Source organism: Ictidomys tridecemlineatus, chromosome 1 (assembly GCF_052094955.1).
Source record: "Ictidomys tridecemlineatus isolate mIctTri1 chromosome 1, mIctTri1.hap1, whole genome shotgun sequence".
Lineage (NCBI taxonomy): Eukaryota > Metazoa > Chordata > Mammalia > Rodentia > Sciuridae > Ictidomys > Ictidomys tridecemlineatus.
The window spans coordinates 82,971,047-82,997,950 of record NC_135477.1 but is presented as its reverse complement, the minus strand read 5'-3'; the positions used below and the strand labels follow the sequence as shown (position 1 = coordinate 82,997,950).

At 41.5% G+C, this 26,904-nt stretch overlaps 1 protein-coding gene across 1 annotated transcript in view; it reads left to right on the top strand.

The window, feature by feature from the left end:
* Sv2c (synaptic vesicle glycoprotein 2C) overlaps window positions 1–23,446 on the top strand; it is a 234,060-nt gene extending 210,614 nt beyond the window's left edge. The window contains exon 13 of the mRNA XM_005328941.5: window positions 14,918–23,446. Coding sequence (XP_005328998.1) covers window positions 14,918–15,101 — 184 coding nt within the window. The 3' untranslated portion in view covers window positions 15,102–23,446. The remainder of the gene's footprint in view (window positions 1–14,917) is intronic.
* The last annotated feature ends 3,458 nt before the right edge of the window (window positions 23,447–26,904 follow it).

Here is a 26,904-nt window from a genome sequence, read left to right as displayed (position 1 = left end):
ATCCTAGTCAGACACAACAGTGAACACACAGAGAGCCTGGCCTTGATGGAGTCTACATTCTAGTTTGGGAAAGCTAGTCAATACAATTAGATAAATGAAATAGGCATTAGTGTATCAGGTGGTGCTGAGTGCTAAAGGGAAAAATAAAGCTATATAGGGATATAGAAATTGCTAAGGTAAGGAGAGTTGTAATTGCATATAGGATAGCCAAGGGAGATGTAGACCCTGTAAAGGTGTCATTTGAGCAGAGACCCAGGCAGATACTTTGGAAGACATCTTTCACAGCAAAAGCAACAGTAAGTGCAAAGGCCCCAAGATGGGAGTGGAGGCTACCAGTTGGCAGGCTGGAGCAGAATGAGCAAGATAGAAGGTAAGAGTGACAGGCCCAGAGGGACATTCAGGTCTTCATTATGAGTGAAATAAAATCTGTTGCAGAGCTGGGGATGTGGCTCAAGCGGTAGTACGCTTGCCTGGCCCGGGTTCGATCCTCAGCACCACATACAAACGAAGACGTTGTGTCTGCCAATAACTAAAAAATAAATATTAAAAAAAATTCTCTCTCTCTCTCTCTCTCTCTCTCTCTTTCTCTCTCCTTAAAAAAAAGAAAAAAGAAAATCTGTTGCAGGATTTTGGGCAGCGGAGTGATGTGTGTGATCTGGCTTATAGTTAAAAAGAGAACTGGTTTTGTGTTAAAAATAAATTCTATGCCTGGGCATGGGTGGTGCTCATCTGTAATCTCAGCTGTTCAGGAGGCTGAGGTAGGAGGATCACAAGTTCAAGTCTGGCCTGGACAACTTAGTGAGACACAGTCTCAAAATAAAATTAAAAAAAGGCTGGGGATAGAGCTAAATGGTAGAATACCCCTGGGTTCAATCTCTAGTACATCAATAAATCAATAAAACAAACTTTAAGGGATCTGAGATGAATTCAGGGAGACCAGTTAGGAGGTCACTGCAACAACTGTGGCAAGAGATAATGGGGCCACTGACTGCGGTGAGAAGTGATTGGATTCTAAAAATATGTCCAAGACCAACAAGCATTGTTGAAAGATGGAATGTGAGATGTGAGAGGAAAAGGTATTCAAGATGAGTTTGGGGGTTTTACCTGAGCAATGGAAAAGCTGAGATGCCACTTACTGAAATGGGAAAGACTGCAAGAGGAAGTTAAGCAGAACTGGGATCTCTGTTCTGTTCATACAAAGTTTGAGATGCTATTAAATATCTTAGTGGAGATGCGAAGTAGGCAGTTGGACAGAGCGCAGAGTTCAGGGGAGAAATCCAGGTGGGAAATAAAAAATGTGAACTCTTTTAGCATATAGATATGCCTGACAGTATGATAGTGGGTGAGGCCACAAAAAGAGAAGTAGTAGATAAAAGGAAGTTTTAAAGACTCAGCTCTGAGACACTAGGAAATAGAGAAGTCAAAGAGACAAGGAGAAACTAGCTAATGAGATTGGAAAGCAGCACTGTGTGAGAGGAAAAGACAATCAAGGCCTGGAGTTGTGGCTCAGTGGTAGAGTGCTTCCCTAACATGTGTGAGGCACTGGGTTCGATTCTCAGTACCACATATAAATAAATAAAATAAAGGTCCATTAACAACTAAAAAAAAATATTTTAAAGAAAAGATAATTGAAGTGCTAGGTCTGGGAAATCAAGTGAAGAAAGTAGTTCAGGAGGTGAAAGTAATCAGATGTGATAGATGCTACTGATGGATCAAAAAGATAAGGATGGGGGCTGGGGTTGTGGCTCAGTGGTAGAGCGCTCACCTAGCATGTGTGAGGAGCTGGGTTCAATCCTCAGCACCACATAAGAATGAATGAATAAATAAATAAATAAACAAACAGACAAATAAATAAATAAATCAAAGGTATTGTATCCAACTACAACTAAAAATATTTTTTAAAAAAATGATAAGGATGGCTGGGCACAGTGATGTACACCTGTAATCTCAGCTCCTTGGGAGGTTGAGGCAGGAGGATCTCAAGTTCAGGGCCAGCCTGGGTAATTTAGTAAGACTGTCTCAAAATTTTAAAAATTAAATAAGAAGGGCTGGGGATGTAGCCCCAGTGCTCACCTAGCATGTGCAATGTTCAACCTTTAGTACCAAGGGGAAAAAAAGGAAAGACAAAGGAGAAGAAGGAGGAGGAGGAGGAGAAGAAAAGTTGAGGGTAGGAAAGTTATTACTAACACTGGAGGTTAAGACTTAAATCACTGGCACTACTGTAGAGATAGGTAGTCACCTGCTCACTGGCGTCAAGGCAAAGGCCCATGGCCATAACTCACATTCACAGTGATAGCCAATCCTGAGACAGGCCCAGCTTTGATGCTGAGTCACCCAGCCTTTCCCCTGCCTGCAGCTCAGTTGCTTCTCAGACAGGGTGGTTGAATCACAAGTCAGTGACGAGTGGCCTGGCTATAAGGATTGAAGAAGCATTGGGACTATCAAGTAGTATATGCATATCATGTTTGGAGACAACCAGCTGTTCTTTGTTCTTTTGCACCCTGTGTCATGACTCTTCTAGAAACTGGACTTTGACAAGATGCCAGATCAGGCAGTAGGTAGGAGACTCCTGGGAGAGTTCAATTTAAAAGGAACAGAAAACAAGGGCCCACATAGGAATAATATGTCAAAGAAGGCAAGAGGTTGAGTCCAGGGGCGAATCCTCAAGGTAAGAAGATTCAGAGTGACCACACACCTGTACTAAGAAAGGACAGGCACCAGGGTTGGGATACCAGGCTAGGAGAAAAAGTTTCGATGGGCTAGAAACTCAGGTCAGGTGAGTAAAGGACAAAAGACCAGCCTGTAAGCAAGTGATCTTGCAAACTCTGAGGGAAGCTGTGCACATTTGTTTTCTGGAACTCTAGACTTCCAACAGTCCGGCATTAAAAACTTATAGCTTATAGCTTTTTTCAGACTGACTTGTCCAGGGCCAGAACTGGCTTCAGATTGAGGCAAGATATCAATAATAAGTGCCATAGAAATTGTGGAAGAGGAGGGAGACTCTCTGTCAATGCACTCTCCCTGGCCAACCACCTCCATCTCAACCCCATCTGCTTTCCAACTCTGTGGTAACAACAGGGGATCCTGATCAAAGCCAGAACATCAGCCACAGTGGCTGAGACATACTGGTTCATGCACCTACCTTTCCTCAGACTCTTAATTCCCAGGTCTGGCCTTAAAAGAACAAGGAACAAGGAATACCTTCAGTTCTGCAGGGATAAGTGATATGAAGTGGGAGGATTCACTTGGTTGAATGGTTGCAGTCAGGTGTTTGTCTTTTATTGTGAGATTAGAAAGATAAGGTTGCTTTGAGAAAAGAAATAAAGAACAGGGCAAAATGATGGACCTTTGAAGTTTAGGTCATTTTTGAACACTCAAGGCATGGTATGATGTTTTGACAATTTCAACATCAGGCCTAGGCATATCAGATCCTTCCTTGTGTCAAAAATGAACAGGGAGCCTATATATGTAATATAGATAATGGGCAACTGATAGTCTACGATTCTTCTAGTAGATAGTAAAAATGAATATGACAACCAGCTCCCAGGAGAATTCAATTTTCCAGCTTGTCACAAATCTGAAAGGAAGCCCAACCATCTAACATGTTGGTCCCGGTGAACTTCTTTTTCCCATCATTTCTCCACCCCCAAGTGCTAAGACCAACAAATTGCTTTTAACCCTCTTTGCAAAAAGATTAGGAAGATGCCAATAGGGGACACATTCCATGACTGGGATTTAGTCAGGGTCGGTCAGAGGTCCCTCTGACCACTAATATCCTAACTGGGGGGCGGGGAAGATAAAACTTCCCTCCTGTCTTAGAATCTTAAGATTCAGAGTAAAAAAAAATAATGTAATGCTATTCACTGGACTTTTCCACTATTCACTGTCCCCATCCTTTCACCTCCTTCTTTTATTTTCTTGGTCATAATTGTAAACTTTTCATGAGTCATAAACTATAACCCACATGGTGTAGGCTATTTGACCTGTGTCCTGCATCCAGGCAGTGACTTTTGCTGCCACCACGTGGCCATGGTGGAAGCTTCCTGCTCACACTTCCTGTGTCCCCAGAGCCCATTGGTCATTTTGACCACTCCTCCTTGGAGCTCAGGGCAAGGAGCCACACACCTTGCAAGTGACGCAACCGGGCTCTCTGACCAGCCTCAGCTCTGCACAGACTCCCCTCACCAGCAGGCCTGTCTCAAGGATATTTATTCTTAACAGCAGCATATTCCTGCCTTTTTCTGGCCAATGGCCTCCTTCCTTCACCCTCCTGCATGCACAGTTTAGACATGACCTCAGAAAGAATTAAAAGTAAAACTCTGATTGTTCACACCTGCTGTTCCCTGCTAGTCCTGGGCAGCAGCTGCTGTCACCCAGTGCTGTGGGATTGTTCTCTAATTTGGTGAGTTAAAAATCAAAACATCTGCCCAGAATTAACCAAGCTAAGCCCTTCCCTCAGGATTGTTCTTGTTTAGACAGAAAAGGTCTCCTGATTCCTCCCCCATGGCCAATCTGTAATCCTGACTGACCAACTCTGTGTCCTCAGGGGAACCACTCAGCACAACTGTGCCTCGGTTGTTTGAGATGTAAAATAAGTACGTTGAAATAAATGGCATCTCAGGTCCCTTTACCTCTAAAATTGTCCTCATCACCATCATCACTTAGTGATCCATATTGACAATTTCATTCTTTCTTGAATATGTTCTCCACCTGTGGCTATTAAAATGAAGAAGAAGAAAACCTCACTCATTTTTTGGCAATTTGGATATGAAGAAATTTGTGAACTATTCTTTCTAACCAACCTATGTGATGTATTCCCTTCATATCACCTTACCCTGCTTCATTTTTCTGTGTATAGCATAACATCATTTTTTAATATTTTATGTACATAAAATATATATGCTATATAGGTTTCTATTTTATTATGTATTCACATTTTATTTTTCTTTATATGCACTATCATTATATATGTTTATCTTTAGCCATTCAGCAAATGTCAGATTCTTTGATTCTTTTTAACTCTGGCAAATAGAAGTAGAGGAAGATGAGGAGGCAGGAAATAGATGCCCTCTCCCCACAGCCTCAATGCCAGGTAGGTATAGCATATCCCAGGCGTATTACAATGGGAGCAAATCCTGTCAGATGCAAAAACAGGCACAAAACAGTCATACAGACTGTTCTTGAGCTCCAGGAAAGTCTATCTCTCTGTCCTTGGGTACTGAATAAGCCCTGATGTGAAGGGACCATGGACATAATGATATTGTGACAGCAGGACCATCAAGCATGGTTTCTCCTTTAGCATGGGGTGCAAGGCACATGGGCTGTAGAACCTGGAGTCTACCAAAAGTACCACATCACTGATTTGAGGTTACTGAGCTCAGGGGATTGATGTTATATCTGTTATGCTAAGGAAAGAGTATTATTTCCAATCAACTACATGTCCTGAACATCACTCATATCACCAGTGAAAATCTCCCCGATGTTCATTAATGACCTTCTCCTGTCAATTTCTAAAATGATATTTAAAGTGCAAAGGAATCATTTCTGTCCTGTTAATTCCTAATTTATGTGCTTTAAATTCTATGGGTATACATTGGAAACAATTATTCTTTTCTATTGTTTATACCAAAGTATTTTTAAAGCAAATAACCACCAAGACCATATGCCATAGGACAAAGGTTATGTGCTTACTTTTACTGTCATCCACAAAAATGTTAGCTTCTTTAGAGCTGGACTTGATCTTCCTCATATACTGCCATAACTCCAGGTGAATGAATGAAATATACTTTTTAAAATTCAGTTGATTATGGATTATAGTTTTTCTCCCTAAATGGGATCTAGCTTCTCCACTTCCAAAGTAAGCAATTTAGCCAATTGTGAGGGAGCGGTGGTCTCCAGTTTTCTCTCTGCTGCCCCTTTCTGTCCCTTTCCCATCATGGCCTGTGACCTCCTGATCCTTCAGTTGTCAGGTTCCCCTTCTCATATGGTATTTTGTCTCTCCTCCCTCCACTCCATCAACAGTGTGGAAGAAAGAGCATTGTTCTAGGAGTTAGGCTAAATTGCTTACTTTGGAAGTGGGGAAGCTAGATCCCATTTAGGGAGGAAAACTATAGTCCTTAACCAACTGAATTTTAAAAAATATATATCATTCATTCACCTGGAGTTATGGCAGTATATGAGAATTCAGGTGTGGGACATGCCAGAAGACAGCTGGATAACCTGGACAAGTGTCCTCATCTGTGAAGTGAAGGCTGAGCTAGGCACTGTGTTGGGTATTTCAGAAGATCTCGTTTAACTTTATTCGGTCTTCACCTTACTCTACAAGTATTCTTACCCCATTTTCAGGTGAGGAAAATAAGTTTCAGAAAAGGGAGGTAGCTTGCCCAGAATCATTTAGCCTCAAACCCAGATGTCTGACTCAGTGCTGCTACTCTCAGCGAAGACCTATCTATCTGCCCTCCCAGGGTTAAAGGCCTGGTTTGTTCTTAAGAAGCTCACCTGGTTATATTCTTGGACCTTGGCCTCAGGTGAACTCCACATTGCTGTCCTGTGTTCGGTCATTCTATCTTTACTTACCCTATCATTATGACCCTGGCCCAGGCTGGCACTTCCTAGCCAGGTTTACCAGATAAATGATAAGACACAAAGGCTCTCATTATCAACCTGTCTGTGAATATTTGATTCCAGTGGGAACAAGCAATAGGAAACCCCTTGGTGATGTGGAGAATGGAGGGAAGGTTGAGGCTGCTTTGGGCCCAGGGATTCTCTCAGCCCACAACTAATAGGGGATTCCTTCTCCACCTGTATATAAGTAAGCACAGTCTGCTTGCAGGGGTACAGAATGGCATCTGGTTCTTATTAAGAAGGATGCCACCTACTTAAGTAAAGCAAATTTTCTCTCTAAAGATCAGAAAGCAATTGAATTCAGTCTTTTCTGACTTAATAACGTGCAACTATTTTTCCCTGAAACAGGAAGTTTATCTGGCATCAATAAGCAAACATCACCCAACTAATGCTCATTAAAATGCCAATTACAAAACAAAAATCTGCCTCCAACATTTTTGGAAGATCTTGAGAAATTTTGGGGTGTGTGCATATGTGTGGTACCAGGGATTGAACCCAGGGTGCTCTATCACTGAGCTACAACCTCAGCCTTTTATATTCTTTATTTTGAGACAGGGTCTCACTAAGCTGCCCAAGCTGACCTCAAACCTGTGATCCACCTGCCTCAGTCTCCCAAACTTATGGGATTACAGGTGTGCACCACCATCCCAGACTTCTCAAGAAATTTCTTAGTTCAGCCTTTTATTTATCAAGTATCATGGGCATTCCTGTGACAGTCCTGAGATAGGGTTGTGCTGAGTGACTACAAAGTCTACCCAGCCAACCTCCAAACATGACATAGACCTGCATAAGGCTGAGTCCAGATAAGATGCTCAGTTTTGAAACAGACCAGGTCAGAGAGAGTAGGGACAGTGGCAAGGAGGAAAGTCTAAACTGAGACAACTGAGAGATGGGAAAGGAGATGGTTCAGGTTAGGTGAGAAACTGACGGTCCCTGGAAAAAAAATGAATTAAGCAGAGTGAACAAGAAAGCTCACCAAGAGCAGGAGTAGGGAGGGATACTCTGGGTAGGACCCTTCCTTCTCATGGGCACAGCACCCCCTGTGACCCTCAGTCTCCGCACTGTGAACTCTTTCCTCTGGCTACATTATACTGCCTGATGTGCCCTAACAAATTTATCCAAACGTAATCAGTCATAGAGGTGAACGTGTTCATTACAGTATCATTAATAATACCCCCAATCTGGAAATTTTTACATTAGCCAATGATATAGTTATGGAAATCGTAATTACATGCTAAATAAAACATGGGAACAAAAACAACATGGGACAAACAGTTGTATGAATGATTGGTAAGAGGCAGAAAGCAAAGTTGTATAAATCCTCTGATTCATGACTGAAAGCATGCTGAAAGGAATTCAGACATGAACCTATTTGTTGGAGGGGTAGAGTGGATGTTTTGCTTTTGTAATTTCTTTTAGTATGTAACAGTAAATGAAAATCAATTCCAAAATGCAGACATCTCTGGGAAGATAATATACACCTTTAAATCACTTGGAACTTCTAAACCATACCAATGCTCCAGTAGAGCAATAAAGCCAGAATCTCTGTGGGAGTAGTCTAGCCATCGTTATGGCCACATCATCAAACTTCCCAGGAGTTTCTAACCACCACCACCCCCCAAGCTTAATTGCCATGCCACCAAGTGAAGATGTGGTTATACATGTCTAGGCACCTTAGTTCAATAAAATTGCCATCCTAACCCCAGATTGAAAACAGCTGCATGAGAAGTGAGAGCCATGTTTACTGGAGACAGATGGGCTGGATGGTACTCAGGAAGCCTTGGAGAGTGTCTAAAGCAGACCATAGTGGGTACCATGAGATAAGTTAGGGGGCTGTGAGAGTATTATGACACCAGAGACACTTATCCACAGGCCATCCTTTACCAGGCAAGCTCCTACTATTCCTTCAAGGCAAATCATATTCTCACCATCCCCTCTGAGAAGTCTTCTCTCAACTGTGCCCATCCCCAGTCTGAGAGCACCCCCCACTCACCTGCTCCCATGATATGCTGCCTCATTGCTCTAAGTATGTGTTATCATGATCGCATCTGTCAGTACAAATGCGGACTTTGTCTTTTAATTTGGGGGTCGCTGGATTCTAGTGCAGTGCTTGCCACATAATAGATACTTAACAAATGAAAGAAGTATAAAATGAATAAATGAATATTATAAAATGAATAAATGCATAGGAGAATTATAAATTGGGAATACGTTAAGGACAAATGTGCTTATTCACAAATATTCAAGGGGCATCTGGTGCTCTTAGCATTATAGTTCAATAGCCAGATGGGTTCAGTGTGAAGATTTAACCTGGGCACCTTGCCTTCATTTGTAGTATTGTTTCTGTGAGGTAAATGGGCTTATTCTGTTTCAAACAACCAACTTCCAGTTGAATCTTTAGATCACAATGTATATTTGATGTAAAGGCTGTTCAGACTTTCCATAATGCTCCATGCTGGGTCCTTTTATAATTTCTGCCAATGACTTGGCTACATTCCCCAGAAAAAGCTCCTTTCCAAAAGTTTAGACTATAAAGGATGCTTACGTTTTACACTTTAATAAGTAAATTAGATGAGCAGAGTATGAATCCATACCAGTTCAGGGTGTTTCAAAATGTAGCCTTTAGTTTAGTTTTGTTTCCCCTAATAATGTCATCATTTGGTAGGGCAGATATTCAGCCAGTGTTTTAACAGTGGTGAATACCCACATGGTGCTTGCCTTGTGCCAGGCATTTTTCAGCATCCTTTTCTTCTTCCCAGGAACCTAAAATAAATAAATACAAACATATATACCCAGGGTTGGTTCTGCACTAATGTCAGGAAAAACAATACCAAAAAAAGCCTGAATGTAAGGACAATGCTATCCTCACTCTGTCCAAGGAGCCAGCAGTTTCCTTTTTGCAGACTCCAGTTAAAACATAAAGCCATATAAATCAGCTAGAACCTGCTAAATTGTGAGTTCTGCAAAGAGGAAGCCACCATCCAATCTCAGTGAGAGGACACTCTGGTGGCCACATCCCCCATCAGCTAAGTCTAAGTGCTGCAGTCAACTCGATTCACACACCAGCATGTCAAAGAGAGGGAGTCCATGGTGCAGGAAGAGAGTACCTCAGTGGAATGGGGAACTGGCTTGCTGCAGCCCTGGGGTTCTGTTTACATTTTAGAAACTTGAAACCTGTGATGTGGTGAGGCACACCTGCAATCCCAGCTAGTCCGGAGGCTGAGGCAGGATGATCGTGAGTTCCAGCACAGCCTGGGCAATTTAAAAGATTAAAATAAGTAGACTGAACAATAATTATAATTAAGAACAAAGGATTCTGGCTGGAGAGATGAGAAGCAAGGGGTAGAGCGTATAGAAAAATAATAGGTCTTTCTGTTTTTCTCTGTTGGTTCCTGCTGGTTAAGAGAAGGCAGGAAAACATCTGTAGAAAAGAATGCAGGAGCTCACCCTGCTGCTAAGAAGTCAGGGAGTGGGGATTCCACAAGCTCTGAGCTTCCCACCCTTAAAGGACTTTATAAGCACAAAGTGATTTGGACTTTCCATGTCTGCAGAGGGGATAACTTCATTTTAATTAAGAACAGAGAGTAAATGAACTAAAAGCTTCTTACTGTAGTAAAAATAGATAACCCAAGGGAAAGTCATCTTGTGAATAATTTTTCTGATACAGCTGTGCCTCGAATACATTGAAAAATCACACCCTCCAGCTGCAAATATTTGAAGGAATAATTTACTTATCCAAGGAAAGGGCAGGCACATTTTCTTGAATGCCAATCCTAATTTAAGGAGGCTGTGTGCTTTGCATGCACACCAGATTTTCCTCTGAAGTACTGGCTCTGCTTGGGAAATGAAAATGGAGATTCTTAGGAAATAAGGATTTGATTCTCTTTTTTAGAAGCCTGAGATACCAGATGCTCCTAATGCATCTGTCTTTACTGCTGCCCAGAAATCTTAGGAAGTCATCCATTCCTCAGTTACAGTTTCAGTGATACAAAGAGGTAGCTGTCTGCATTTTATACCTTGTTCTAAGTTATACCAGAGGTTCATAGCTTGGAAATACATTGTTATTTTAACCCAGTGTAAATCCTACATGGGTCACTCTGCAGTTTCAGCATTGAGAGACTTCATGTCAGAAAAATGTTTTCCTATCTCTTATCAGCAACAAACACACTAGCCATTTTCCCCCAGAAGGATACAGTTTATCTTAACACCATAAGATACAGTTGGTAGCTTATGACTCTAGAATCTAGAACTAAAAATGTAGTTTTTTAAAAAGTGAAAGAAGCCAGTCTGAGTGGGTTATATATTGTAGGACTTCAACTAAATGATATTCTGGAAAAGGCAAAACTGTGGAGACAGTAAAAATATGTGGGTTGGGCTGGGGCTGTAGCTCAGTGGTAGAGTGCTTGCCTAGCATGAGTAAAGGCACTGGGTTCAATCCTTAGCACCACATTAAAAAAAAAAAAAAAAAAAAACTAAACAAATAAAGGCATGCTGTTCACCTACAACTATAAAAAAGAAAGAAAGAGAGAACCGTGGTTGCCAGGGGTTTAATGGAGGGAAGGATGAATGTCCATCATCATAGTGTCACATAGAATAGGGCAGTGAAAGTATTCATCTGGGTGGAACTAAAATGGTGGACATATGTCATTATACACTTGTCTGAACCCATAGAAATACAATACCAAGAATGAACCCTAATATTATCTATGAACTTCAGTAAATGACAGTGTATCAGTTTGCTTCACCAATTCTCATAAATATACCACAGTAATGCATATAATTAATAGAGTGCTGTGGCACATGCCTGTAATCCCAGCAACTCCGGGAGCTGAGGCAGGAGGATCTCAAGTTTGAACCCAGTCTTGGCAGCATAGCAAGACTCTGGGTCTGTGATAAAGTGCCACTGGTTTCAATCCCTAGAACCCAATAAATAAATAAGTAAAAGGGGAAACTGTGGCATATGGAAATTCTCCTTTATTTTCACCCACCTTTTATTTGTAAACCCAAAGATGCTTAAAAAGTCCATTAATTTTTTAAAAAAATACATAGCAGAAAGACATCTCAGACCATGACATCCATCACCATGGAGATGGAAGAGGTGACCCTGGTGTCATTCTACTCAAGTCTTCTCTGTAGCCTCCAGCAATTTCATTTGAAAATAGTCATTAGTATATTAAATCCACCCTCCCCCCCTGCAGTTTTAGTAATTACTGGTATTACAGGTCTTTTTTTCAAGAACACAAAATTAGATACAAAGAGAATACAAAATTACTTACCTTCTTCTCAAGAAATCCCTGTTTCTCCACTGGGAAGGCTGAGGCAGGAGTCAGGAGTTCAAATGCCAGCCTCAGCAACTTAGTGAGGCTCTAAGCTTCTTCGCCAGACCCTGTCTCAAAATAAAATATAAAAACCAGATGTGGTGTAATCCCAGTGAGTCAGGAGGCTGAGGCAGGAGGACTGTGAGTTCAAAGCCAGCCTCAGCAACCAACTTAGCGAGACCCTGTCTATAAAAATATTTTTTTAAAAAGGGCTAGGAATATTGCTAAATGGTTAAGTGCCCCTTGGTTTAATCACTGGCACCAATAAATAAATAAATAAATAAGATAAAATAAAATATAAAAAGGACTGAGAATGTGGCTCAGTGATTAAGCAACCCTAAATTCAATCCCTAGTACCCACTCCCCCCCCAAAAAAAGAAATCCCTGCTTCTTTCCATCAGAGATTTTATTTCACTTCTTCCTCATTCCAAGGAGTTGGCAACTTTGCCACCCTTCAAGAGCCTGCTTACTTTACTTTCTTAGCCAAAAAGAAAATCTGTGCTAGCTGCCCTTTATTAGATGTGTTTTTAACTAGCAAAATCATTGGTACTGCATTAACACAGAGACTGCGTTCATACAGCAAAGGGAGGAGCCTTGATTTCTTTCTAATGGTGTGAAAAGTGGGTGGCTAGATAATAACCACATACATTTCTGAGGTTATGAGCCTGCTGCATACATTGTAGAAAATGCCACTAGGAACCATGCAAGCAGTGATGAGTAGTTGTTAGGACTTGCAAAAGGAAACCCCCACAGCTACAAACTTGCAAATCAATCAAAGAAAGGTGTGTATTAAATACTTCATTTTGCAGCATGTAAAATGAATTTCCCTTTGTGGTTTTAAAAAAAAATTGCCCTGCATTTAATGTGACTCAATGAGAGCCAAACTACGAAGTCAGAAGGAAATTTATATTCTCTGATGTTAGTGGTAGATCTACAGTTGTGAAAAAAAAAAATTTAATCTTCTACCTAGAAGACCAAAGCAAAATCCTTCAGTTTATGTAGACTAATAGCAAATATCCTTTCCAAAAAAAATGTACTAAGAAGTGGGATGTCGTGGTGCATACCTGTAATCCCAGAAACTCAGGAGGCTAAATCAGGAGGATCACAAGTTCAAAGCCAGCCTCAGCAATTTAGCCAAGCCCTAAGCAACTTAGAGAGACCCTGCTTCTAAACAAAAAAGTAAAAAGGGCTAGATATTGCCTCAGTGGTTAAGTGCCTCTGGGTTCAATTCCTGGTACAAAAAAAAAAAAAAGGTGGGATGTGGACCGGGCTTGGTGGTGCACACCTGTAATCCCAGCAATTTGGGAGGCTGAAGCAGGAGGACCACAAATTCAAAGCCAGTCTGGGCAATTTAATGAGACTCTATCTCAAAATAAAAAATAAAAAAGGCCGGGGAATGTAGTTTAATGGCAGAGTGCCCCCTGAGTTGAATCTCCAGTACTGGAAAGAGAGAAAAGAAGAGAGGGAAAGAGAAAGAAAGAGCCAGGCGCAGTGGCACATGCCTGTAATCCCAGTGGCTCAGGAGGCTGAGACAGAATGGTGAGTTCAAAGCCAGCCTCAGCAAAAGCAAGTTGCTAATCAACTCAGTGAGACCCCGTCTCTAAATAAAATATAAAATAAGCTCGGTGGTCAAGTGCCCCTGAGTTCAATCTCCAGTACCCCCCACAAAAAAAAAAAGAGAGAGAGATAGAAAGAGAGAAAGATAGAAAGAGAGAGAGAGAGAGAGAGAGAGAGAGAGAGAGAGAGAGAGAGAGAGAGAGAGAGAGGACATTGGAATTGGGAATATAGCTCAATGATAGAGCTTATGCTCAGCATGTGTGAACTCTTGGGGATTCAAAAAGAACGGAGGATTGTTTCTTACATGCCTGCACAGCTTAAAGGACAGCAAACAAGATCTCTAGGCCCACAATCTGATTCTCTTCTATAATATTTTCTTGGATTGATTTTCCACAGAGAACTCTGATGATAGGAGAAATATCACACTAGCTCCTTGTTGGGCCACCCAGCTCAGTACTGGTGGAACATTTCTAATCTGAAAATACATAGTGCTCAAAAATTTTAGATTTAGGAGAACTTTGAATTTCAGATTTTCAGATTAGGGATGCTCAACTAGTGAAGTCTATGTGAATATTCCAAAATCCCAAAACCTCCCGAATCTGAACCACTTTTGATCCCCAGTATTTCAGATAAGTGATATTCAACCTGTGTTCTATTTCTGCCTGCTAATGAAAACAAGGAAAGAATGCTCCACAGTAAGTTAAAGATAAGGGATCCAACTCCAACATCCCTGATTTTCTTTGAAAATTCAATGGGCCTCAATTATTTAAATTGATTTAGCTAAGAGAAAAGAAGGAAGTAAAAAGAAATATATTGTCATATACTTCAATTCTGGAATGAAATTAAGTTTCCTTTTAAATACAGATATCTCTGAAATTATGGGAATTTACAAAACAAAATAATGTGTCATTTTTGTGATAAGATGAGAACCTGCTCAATTTCCCTAACCCTTGCTTTCCACTTCTTGCCTGGGGTCAGAGGGAGGTGGCCCAAACTCCACACTCACCAGAGGTGAGCTGCCTCTCTGATGAACTGTGTGCTTCATGACTGTTTTTCCTGAGAGAAGGATTTGAATGGGGTAAGATTAACTTTGATATAAAAGACCCTTTCTTCCAACACCATTGGGCCAAGAGAAAAGAGACTCCTGAAATTACCCTTCTCTTGTTGTCCATGATAAATTGGAACCTATGGTCAGAAAAAGAATCAATAGAGAAGGTAAGAAAGTCAACAGGAGGCCTGAAAGAACAATACCAACAGCTGGGTTTCTCTATCCTGATTTGCTAACAAGCATTTAATTATTTGCTCCAATGACACTCAACACAATCTACTTAAAGAGCATTGAAAATTACTATTATAGAACATGTGTCTAAAGCTAGAATCATTTTCTCAACCTTGTCCATAATTCTTTTCCTTTGTAGGGCAACGGGCTTCGGCTTCTTGAATGCTCTATGCAAAGCAGCAACCGTCCTGGGAAACTTAATTTTCGGCTCCCTGGTTGGCATCACCAAAGCAATCCCCATCCTTCTGGCTTCTACTGTGCTCGTGTGTGGAGGACTCGTAGGGCTGCGTCTGCCTGACACACGAACCCAGGTTCTGATGTGATGGAGGGGGGGAAAAAAGCCATCTTTGTGTGTTTCTTTCTCCTGTGATGCGTCAATTCTCCTGACTCAAGGCTTCAGATTTTTCATATATAGAAAGGTGGTTAAGTATTGGAACACAACTCTTGCTGTGACTTAAAATTTAGACGCATAACATCTTGCCCCTTTAATGTGATTTTGCACAAGGTTTTGTTGTTGTGTGTGTGTGTTTTTTTTTTATGCATTGTTATCTTTCCTGTGATGCTACTGCCTCAAAAAAAAAAAAAAAAAATCAGTGGGTGAATTTCTAAAATGTCCTCGTTGGCCAGCCTTCCCTGGGATTCTGCTCACTCATTGAAGGTTTAGAATCTTAAGAAAAAAGACTGTGCTGTGTAAGAAATTGATCTTGCTCCTAATGCAACATTAATAGGAAATATAAGTTGGCATATTATTGAATTTTTGCTGAGGAGAAGGTTTTCTCTCTTTTTTTTTTTTTAGCATAGCGATACTTCCTGTTTACTTAGAAAAGGACACCCAGAAATTCTCGCTGTTACAGCAGAGCCTTTCAAAGAAAACCATGTGGCACCAAACGGGGCTGGGTGGGGCTCTTTGGGCAGGACAATTAAGGTGACTGCTGACAAGAAAAACAAGAGCTCTGCAGTTAGCAGCAAAAATCTGAGGGAGCTGCATAAGCAAAATTTCTGACAGAAAGATGAATCAAACTTCGAAAAAATATAAGGGAAAAGGACCATAATAGTGTCTGTGATTGAGGTGTGTAATTCAGAATGTTTGAAAATCAAGAGATCAGAGAGAGACATTTTGCCTTCATTTACCATTTCCCTAACCCAGCCCTCCCAAGCTGCCATAGCTCTTACCAGATATCAGATTCAAGGACAGAAAGCCACTTCTTTTTTTTTTTTTTTTAATTTTTATTGTTGGTTGTTTAAAACATTACATAATTCTTGATATATCATATTTCACACTTTGATTCAAGTGGGTTATGAACTCCCATTTTTACCCCGTATACAGATTGCAGAATCACATCAGTTACACTTCCACTGATTTACATATTGCCATACTAGTGTCTGTTGTATTCTGCTGCCTTTCCTATCCTCTCCTATCCCCCCTCCCCTCCCCTCCCCTCTTCTCTCTCTACCCCATCCACTGTAATTCATTTCTCCCCCTTGTTTTTTTTTTCCCCTTTCCCCTCACTTCCTCTTGTATGTAATTTTGTATAACCCTGAGGGTCTCCTTCCATTTTCATGCAATTTCCCTTCTCTCTCCCTTTCCCTCCTACCTCTCACCCCTGTTTAATGTTAATCTTCTTCTCATGCTCTTCCTCCCAACTCTGTTCTTAGTTACTCTCCTTATATCAAAGAAAACATTTGGCATTTGTTTTTTAGGGATTGAGAAAGCCACTTCTTAAAAACCTGCCTACCTGATTCTGCCATTCATTCAAATGAGACCTGAAACCATTGTCGATGGATAACTAGGTTGTCATAAATGATAAATTAGGAAAAAATTCACACCTGTGGTCATTTGAAAAACCTCTTTCTGCACCTCTTTTCTGAGGGACATTCCCACCCCAGTACCCCTATCAAAGTAGGTCCCATCCCTCCAGGTTCCCTTGGGCTGGTGCACTCTGGTCTCTGTGCTCTTGGCCCTGTCTCTAGGTAGGATCAGAGCCCGCCCGCATTCCTGAGGGTTCTCTTGCAGACAAGGACAGTATCTCCTGGTGGCTGTTTGCCTGTTTATTTTACCTCTGGCATGTGCCTGGGCTTGAACACAAGAGGTCAATAGGACATTCCCACGGGCAAGCTGTCAGCTACATGACCTTCTCATCTCTCTGGCTGACCCCTCCCCCAAGCTCATCCATTTTCACATTTCTTTGAAATCTGAAGCCTCCTTGTAGACTTGTAGCCCATGGCTAGCAGCCAGAAATAAATCCCATATTTAAACAATTTTTAATTTTTTTTTAGCTCTCCCTGTCTCATTAGAGGGTGATCCTTATTACTTATTACAGGCATTTTCCAAGGCCACAGCCCTGGGGCCTCCCTGGAAGGACAAGCTTTTGTTCCCACTAACCATTACATTCAGAGAAGTCCTAACTCCCTGGAGGTTTTTCTGCTAACCCAGTGGCTCCTAATGATCCCTCCTGGAGCTCAGACTCTGGGAAGAGTCCTCATTAGCATAAGCCTTTTAACCAGCAATTCCAGCCTGGTAGAGGGGGCAGACTCAGTCTTGTGTGGTGGCAGAAAGAGGGTTGTTCCCCGGGGAGATATATATATATATATATATATATATATATATATATACACACACACACACTCAGTGCCAGAACATCAGGAACACTCAAATCACAACTGCAAAGGTGGCAAGAAGAAAGAAAAATCAATAAAGACTAGACATGATTTATCTGAAAGATACCAACAAAGCAGAGAAAGAAATAGAACTTACCCTTGCTTGCCTCCTGTCATAGTATCAGAGAGTAAAAGACCAGTTTTAAAATAACCAAGAAACTAATCTGTGTATTAGTCTTTCCCCACATGTACTCATTTCTCCACTATGCTATTGCTTGATTTAAAAAAAAAAAAAAAAAAAAAAAGATATATGGGACTGAGGACATAGCTCAATGGTAGAACACTTGACCAGCATGCATGAGGCCCTGGGTTCCAGCCCCTGAACTACCACCACCCCCCCAAAAAAAAGGAGGGAGAGGACATGAACAGGTCTTTTAGTTGAAAGTGGCATATGCAGAAATAACCACAGAAGTAAGATGTGTATTTCTGTCCACCCATCCAAAGGAAAAGTAGAAGTGTGCATGCTGTCACTATTTGTAGTCTTCCATGATTGTTAACTTGTTTACTGGACTATCTTCAGTTTTAAAATATCTGTATTATCTGTTGTGGGTCTAAATGTGTCATATCTCCCAAGCTACTAGGCACATGGTTTAGAATGTTATTTGAACAATGGGTTAGGTCAGCATGGGTAAACTAGCAGAATCCTGCTTCATGAGACCTGAAACATGTGTCTTCTTCAAAGGATTATTTTTGGCCTTCTTGTCACTTAATCCAAGCCTCCCAGGTGGCCCAAGAGGGATCTCTTCTAATCTCCTGGACAGTCTGTGGTCACAAACCTTCTTGGTCACCACCTTTTTCATCTTTCATGTACTTTTCTCTGCCTCCTCACACCATTCATCACCTTGAGCATCTATGAGAGAACTCAAGTTGTTTTCAAAATATGCTGTGTGGCTTGATTAGCTTGTTCCAGATTTAGCTGGAGATTAAAATATAGCTGTGAGAAAAAACCAAAACTCTCAATTGTATCAGTGTAACAGACCACTGGCATCCAGATAAGCAGCTACCATCTTATTTCATTTATAGTAAAAGGAAAATGAAAGTTGGTTGCATAAAATAAAAGCCCAGGAAACAGTCAGGTCCACTTGCTCTTGTATTTCTTACTAAAATTTTCCCTCTCATTCTTTGCAATAAATTCAGAATGCTCCCAAGTCCTATTGTTGTCACTGAATCTTCTCAGTAGGAAAAGCAAACAAACAGCTGCCTGAAGTTGCAAATTCTGCACTGCATTGCATGCAGGTAATAGGTCATGGCACCAGCTCACAGTCATTTCTGATTGCACCCCCCACCTGAAAGACAAGATTAATGGGTCCAAGCTCAGCTTACCACCAGATCTTGCTAGAGAGAATGTGAGTCACTGAACAGCTCTTGTCTTTAGTTGCCACACCTAGCGAGTAAAGAACTGGAACTGGTTTGCTCTCTAAGATTCTACAGCATTATTATAGAAATAGCTTCAATCTCTTTGTCTTCTGATGTTAAAATCATCCTTATAAGCACTAAATCAGCTCAGTTTATACACTGAAAAATTAGGAAATCAAGTATATAAACAAGACAGTAAGTTTGGGGAGAACAACTCATGGAATAGGACAGAGAGTATATTTCCCATGTTCTGTCAGTATATTTCCCATATTCTGGGGATCCTGAATATTCAGTGTCAGTTGGACAGTTATTACTGCCTGTCCAGAAAAAGAACCTACCCCAGCAGATACATCCATGGTTAGAAGACTCTCCAATTTCAGTGCTGCAAAGGCTGTATTCTAGAGCTCCCCTAATAATTTGCTCCACTGCTTTCTTGAAACACAGCCTTAAATAGACCTAGGCCATCAGAAATTGAGTTTCTCTGTGATTTTACCTGAATTGGAAAATGTACCTTCATTTGCAAATCTTACCAAATCAGAGCTCACCAAAAACTCCTTAGGTGGTTTTCAGAATATCTTGAGATCCAGGGGGAAGTAGGAAAAGAAAAGTAGTGACAGAGAGCCCAAGATATCATTGATAAGGTTCCAGTGGAGAGATTAGGGTACCATGGAGACATTCTAAACTCTGGGATCATTTCCAAGGCATTCCATGGGAACACTTTCATTTTTTTTTTCTGCCAACCAAAACAGAATATGATATTCTCCAATTTTTTTGTTTAATATCAAAATAGTCTTTGCCTATTTCCTCAGGAAGATACCTTACCTCCTCATGCATGAAAGGCTCTGAAGCTAGAAATGTCTGAATTTGGCCCTCACCTGGAATCATAGAAAGACAATGAGCATATTGTTGTTTGGGGCCATATTGGCTGTATATTAGGTTTCCCTTTAATTCCCACACTGTGCCAAACTTAGTCTAGTTATGCAACCTACAAAGACACCAGTCATGTTGTGACAACAAAAAGAAATCTAGACAGTTAGGGGACTCTGAGATGGGTTGAACATTTCTTACAGTTTTGTTCCTGCAGAGCACAGACTACGTTTTGGGTAAAGCTTCTCTTGTAATCTGTGTAATATAGACAAAAAGATTGTCAGTGTCTCCTAGATGTAGTGCCTGTCCCTTCCTTGTTTCAGATGTGGAGTTATAATTCTTCATGTGCTGTTCTTGGGGCTCTTAGGTGACCATTCCTTCTGTCAATAGTCTCTCACCAACTAGGCACAGAGTCTTTACCAGGGCTTTCTTCCACATTTCTCAAAAAAACACCTAGACCCAATTTAGTAATCCCAGCATTTTGAGTTACAAGGGCATAGTTCATGGTTCTCTTTAGGTTTTTGATTAAGGCTAGCAGGGGTGGATGGAGGAGAGAGCTGGGCAGAGCATGGTCATTTGATATACTTATTCAATAAATATTTATTGAGCATCTCCCATGTGCTAGATACTAAGTCACTATGCTGGGTACAGATAATTCTTTGCAAGATTTAAATGAAAGCAGGGGAAATAGGGAATGAAGAAAGAGAGGTCTGATATTGACCTGCTCATCATATTTTGAGCCTCCTCTTCCCACCCCATAATCATAAAATATTATTTTTCTAAGTTTAAAACAAGTAATAGCCTATCACAGGTATTCCAGGAACTATGCAGTAATTGGGATTACCTTTGATGGAAGAGAGAGCCTCTTGACTGACTGGTCTTTGTGGGAGGGACTACTAAACAGTACTTGGATGAAATGAAAAGAGAAAAAAAAATAGAATCACACAGTGGCTATTTCTTTGAATGTTTTCAACAGGAAATTTCACTAAGATACAAAAAAAATGTGTAAGCAGCAAAGATAACCCTGTCTTTCTAAGGGTGTTCATTTTAAAGTCCTCCTTTCTTCTGAGGTATCCCTTTCAGGTCTAGAGACCAGAGCTGGGAAGTCTATTCCTGAGCAGGTGCGCTCAAGTGTTCTCTCCAGAGCCCATTCAGCAACCCCTGGCAGCTGACTGCTGCTCCCCTAGACTCTGCCTCCCAGAGTGTTTCCTTTCTGATGTTGAAGATTTGTGACTGAGTCAAACAGTCTTTGCAGACATACTAGAGCAGCTTCCCCCTCTCTAGCCTCAGCAGATAAGCCACCCAGAAAATAAGTTCTGACGGCCTGTGGCAGGGGCATTTTCAAGTTTCAGTTTAAAACCAGTGCACGTTTGTTGCACAGTGTCTGAGGCTGCAAAGGGACTCTGGTGTTCTGTTGCCAGGGGCAGGGGGCCGTGAGAGGGTGGTTGTCAGTGACCCTCTGTCCTCTATCATCCAGGTAATACATGTTCTCCTGCTTTCCTTTTTGTTCTGCTTTCTCTTTACTCCTCATGTCACCTCTTGACTCTGACAGTGTGCAATAGCAGGGCCAAGCTTTCCTGGGAAAGCTTGGAACTAGAAAATGTGCCCTAGGAAATATGACAGTCATGGAGGCACAGAGGATGGAAATCACAGGGACCAGGTATGGGTGCCCCAGAGTGTGAGCCCTAGACTGTTGGCTCTACACAGCTCCCTGACCAGAGCTACATTTCCAACTGTTTCTCAACCCTGTGTCCTGATAGAATGGACAGAATTGGCATTTCTGGGGCAGAAATCTGACATCGTATCCTTTAGTTCCTAAAAGACGAGGACATCCCCAGCCAAGTGCTCAGGATTCATTGACCTCATGGCAGGCAGATGGTGCCTGACCTCTCCATGTCTGTAGTGAGTCCTTCATGGTACCGAAGCCTGGTGTCTTTCATTCATATTTCAGTGCAGAGGTTGCCTTCTCTGTGCCTACCCTCCCACATTTGTGTTCTCCTTTGAACCAAGGATGCCCATAACTAGGAAGAAGAGAAAGCAACTTTCAGCCCTTGGTCCCAACTGAGACAATGTTCAATGTCAAGCCAGCAACCTCCATAGCAGCCAAGCTACAGAGTCCTAAGCAGCTTTCAGGAGCCTGAAAAGTGACTGGCCAGCCCACTTAAAGAGGCAAAAGTCACCTCAATCCAGCAATGGGCTGGAATAGGCCCAAACATTTCAAGAAAGCCCATTGTTAAAGTTTCAAGAATTTTGAGAACCAGCTGAGAAAAATAGCCATTATTAAAATTTAAATATAATTAAATAAGTTATATTTTAAAGCAAAGTTAAAATATATATTCAAAACACCACTTTCTACTTACTTTGCTATATTTTGCTATCAAGTATGCCTCAAGGTAATATATGCCTATCGTATCTGTATGTAGAAGTACTGTATAATGGAATACCATTGCACACATGTTCCCAATGCTGGGGTCAGTGGGTGATGTCATGTTTGCAGCTTGAGATCAGCCAGGGTAGGAATATTTACACTAGAAAAACTGACAATGCTACAAATCAGACTCCTCTTAGATTCCCATCCTTCTAGATGTTGTTAAATGTTTGCATACCAGTCGAAAACCCTAAAGAATAGTTGACTTCCCTCCAGAGACCCAGGCCACATGGGTTTGTGGGTCAGCATTGCCCATAAATGAGCTGGGGGAAGGAAAGACTTAGTTAGCAAGCTCACGTCATGTCAGTACATAAAGGTTTTTTTTGGTTTTTTTTTCTGCATCTGTATTGGTTGACTCCGATTAGGTCCCATAGCGCAGAGGATTCATTGCTTTCTTTAGATATTATTCCTTTGGGGAGAATGTACAGTAAATTAGCTATTTTATGCTGTGCAAATAAGAACAAACTAGTTTAAAATCACAAAGTATCTCCCCTCTGACGCCCAAGTAGTCATCCAAGAAGGAGACCCCTTCCTTGGCTTTGACATTCACCAGGCCTGCCTAGGTAAAACTTGATGGACTGGCTTAATTTCATTCCCACTGTGGTTGTTACAAATATTTATTGCAAAGAATCTATGTCCTAAGTCAGTTAAAAGAAAAAAAGAAAGTTCTTTCTTGATAGTTACTTTCCAAAATGTGGTATGTATCCTCCCCCTGACCCGGGAACACATTGAACAGACCATATGTCCTTTGTTAATGTCTAGCTGTCAAACATGAAATCCTAGGAGAGTTTCTTTCAGGTGCACTTCCCTTTTGGACTTGTGCTAAACCGACAATCCACTCTCTTTAGCAATGAGATCTTGGCAATGGTCCTGTCCTTGGTTTTGGTGTATGGATTTTTTTGTTGTGTATTCTTTTCTATTTTGAAAGCTCTGTAAGTGCCCCTGCTATCTGTGTTCCAGTTACCCCTATTGTACTGTATATATGTGCTGCATGTGTGAATCCCAGTAAATTCTGTTTTCAGGTTTCTGGAGTTTTCATCTTAAGTACAGCTGAAACTGCTGTGAACTCATCTTTCTGGTATGCTCCTCTGTGTCTGATTTCTGATTGCCAAAATGTTGAAACAAGTGTGTTTTCACAAATATCCTGAGACAGCCATGCGTATCCTTATGAAAGGGCATGCTCCATGTGGGATGGCTTGTGTACAGCATAAATCTATCAAGTGTGAACGTGTGTATACATTTATATGCCAGATGACTAACATTCACATAACAGCTGCAAAGATATTTAATGTACATCAGATTAATAAAAGAGCATTTTTTGCTCCATTATATTCAAAATAAAGATTGCCGTGTGACTGATTTCCCTTCTAACCATGAATTGACCCTTGAAAACTAAGCACCTTTTTTATGTCCTGGGGTACAGAGAAAACCTGATCTTCAGATGTAGGCTAGTTTGAATCACTTCAGTGGGCTAGTGTCGTGGGTACTGATGTGTTGTTGATTTTACAGGAACACTTTCCAATATTAGCTAGGACCACTGGGAGCAAAATATTTGTGGGAGAGTTTGTGTCAAAGCAGATGCTTATGTTCTTTTGCCCTAAAGCAAGAATAGCAAACAGATTTCTATCTCACATATTAACTCCAATTAATTGCTAGTGACTGTTTAGAACATTGGTATGAGAAGAACAATGAGGAAAGATGCTATATTTGATGACATTCATATTGGAGGCAGAAACACAGACTTCAATGCCACATATTTGTTATTCCCCAAAGAACACTTTTGACTGCATATAAGTGAAGATCCAAGTATTTTACTAGCAATGGGGGTAGAATAATTCCACAGTGACAATATGGGTTGTGACAATATGGGTTGGCAACACCATTGCAGGGCCAGGTTCTTTGTCTCTTTTAGATCAGCCATCCTCAACATACTAGCTTTTGTTTCCTTGGGGCTTGAGATGGTGGCAACAACTCTAAGCATCATATCTAAGGATTAGAAGTGGAATTATCCCCTCTTCATGACCCTTTGTAAGATCCAGGGGAACATTGTCTGAGTCTTCCAGCAGACTTCTCCCTATCTATTACAGGATGAATTTGCATCATTTGTCTACTCCTAAACCAGTCACAAACAAAGGGATCATAATTACCATATGGCCTAGACTAGGTTAATATTCACCCTCCCTATAGAGTTTGGGAGAAGCTCATTTCCCCTGAAGCAAGTGGCTATGACTGCCTGAGTAAAATTGAGGTTTTGTGAGCAAGCAAGAAAGAAGGTAGGCAAGCACTGACCATGAGCACTAGAACCATGCTATCTAATGCAGTAGCCACATGTAGCTGTTGATATTTAAGTTTAAAATAGTTTAAATGAAGTCAAGAACTCAATTCCTTAGTCATATTTGACCCCATTTTAGGCACTAAATTGCTACATGTGCCTCATGGCTGTCATATTGGACAGTGCAGATACAGAACATTCCATTGTCATTGGAAAATCTATCACTTCTTTCAGGTTCTCTTCCCCAGACTAGGTCATCTCTTGTAGCTGAAGCAACTCTGTTTTCCTTTACTAATCCTGAACCCCATCACCCCATGTAGTTCTTTACCATTTCTCCACCTACCACCCCTCCAGATCTACACACTATACCATATGTTTAAAAGCTACTGTCAGCCAATGCACACAGGCCCTGGGTTTGATCCAATACCAAGAAGAATAAAAAAAGCTACTGGGCTCTCACTTTCCTTTCTTTCCTGGTACATAATGAATATCTTGCATGAAGGGAGAGAGAAATTCCCAACAGGCTAGAAATCCGAGCAGCATCAAGGATGTTGGCAAGCATAGGAACTCATCAGAGGGTTCTGGGATGCAGATGAGTGGGGTCAGCATCAATGTCAGTTCTGAGGAAAGCATCCATTGGCTCCTTCTGGCTCAGCAGCTACAAAATCTCCAATGTGCAATTCCTAGCACACAGTGTGCTACAACAAGGCAATATAGTCTTGAAAGTGTATCTTTCCTCTTTACTGATGTCTGGTGCAAAGACATTGTTATTATTGTTTGTACTAGTTTGCCATAACCTATTACCACAGACTGAATGACTAGAACAACCGAAGTCGGAGATCTACATGTCAGGTACTGGTGGTTTTTCCTTGGGTTGTCAATGGCCGTTTTCTCCATGTGTCCTCACAATGTTTTCACTCTGTACATGTCTGGATCCTGAATCATCTCTTATAAGAACATCAGTTATACTGGACCAGGATTTGTCCATGTGTCCACATTGTAACTTAATTACTTCTTTAAAAACCCTCTCTCCAAACACAATCACATTCTGAAATCCTGGGGGTTAGGACTTCAGTTTAAGAATTCAGGGAGAACACAATTCAGTCTATAACATTATCCCAAATGCAATTTATCTTATTGGGTATGTATACCGTGTTAGAATTTTCTGTGTGTATATGTATATAGAATATGAGTGGATGTACCTGTGGCCCCATGGGAGGGTAGCATGGGCTGTGTGTATATACTCACACTTGTACCCAGTGTTCATCCAGAGGGAGAGATAAAGAGATTGAGGAATAACCCTTGGACCCTGCAGAGCCAGAGCAGGCTAGTCAGGCGATAAGACCCTATCTGCCGCTGTTTGCCTCCACATGCCTCCTTACTCTTCAGAATCCGAAAAGAAAACTTGCTCTCTCTGCACAATAATAATCTATTATCCTGCAGTCAGTGGGGGTATTCCTCTCCCTCCACCACAGCATAACAGTCTCAGCCTCCAGACCTCCAGGACAGTGACCAGCCTGAGCCCTGATGGCTGGGAGAGAAACTAAGAGGAGCAGCATTCCTGGAGCTTAGGTAAAACCTTGTTGCCTACTGCTATTGCAATCTTTTGTTCAATGGGAAGAACAAATGCGTCATCATCTCCTGTAGTTTGCAGTTCAGACACCAGGTGGAGAAGTGAAACCCGCAAAAGGAGACAAGTTCTTGAAGGAAAGCCAGACTCCAATCCTGCAGCCTGGGAACTTTCTGGGGTCAAAAGGAAAGAGGCTGGGTGGTCCCGGATCAGGGAGGACACAGCAGACTCCAACTCTGACTCCAACACACCACGTGCGTCTGCAGCCACCTGCCTTCAGTCAGATTTCCTCATCTTCCACTCAAAAGCCAGTGGGGCAGCAGCCCACTCCCTCACACCTCCCAACTGCAGATGACATCAAAACTGCCTTTTGAACTGAGATTTCCAAGGAAGTCTCATAAGCAAATTCAAACTTGGCACTGTAAGGAAAGCTACCATACATTACAAAGCGCTGAGTGATTAACAAGTCATCCCCACTCCTCTTTTGGTTTTTGAAAACACTGGACATCATCCCACTGCAGGCTGCTGGTCACTCTCTTTCTCTGGAAACTTTGCTGGACTATAATCCCCCCTTCAGAGAACACCTGCAGAGCTTTCCAAAGTTCAGGCTTTTTTTTTTTTTTTTTTTGTACCGCTGATTGAATTCAAGGGCACTCAACCACTGAGCCACATCCCTAAGCCTGTTTTTTTAGTTGTTGATAGACCTTTATTTATTTTACTTGGTGCCTCAAACCCAGTGTCTCACACATGCCAGGCAAGTGCGCTACCGCTGAGCCCCAGCCCCAGCCCTAACCCTATTTTGTATTTTATTTAGAGACAGGGTCTCACTGAGTTGCTCAGGATCTTGCCATTGCTAAGGCTGGCTTTGAACTCACATTCCTCCTGCCTCTGTCTCCCAAGCTGCTGGGATTACAAGCGTGAGCCATAGCACCAGGCCTAGGTTCAGGCTTTTGTGAACCTGAAAGCCCCACTTCT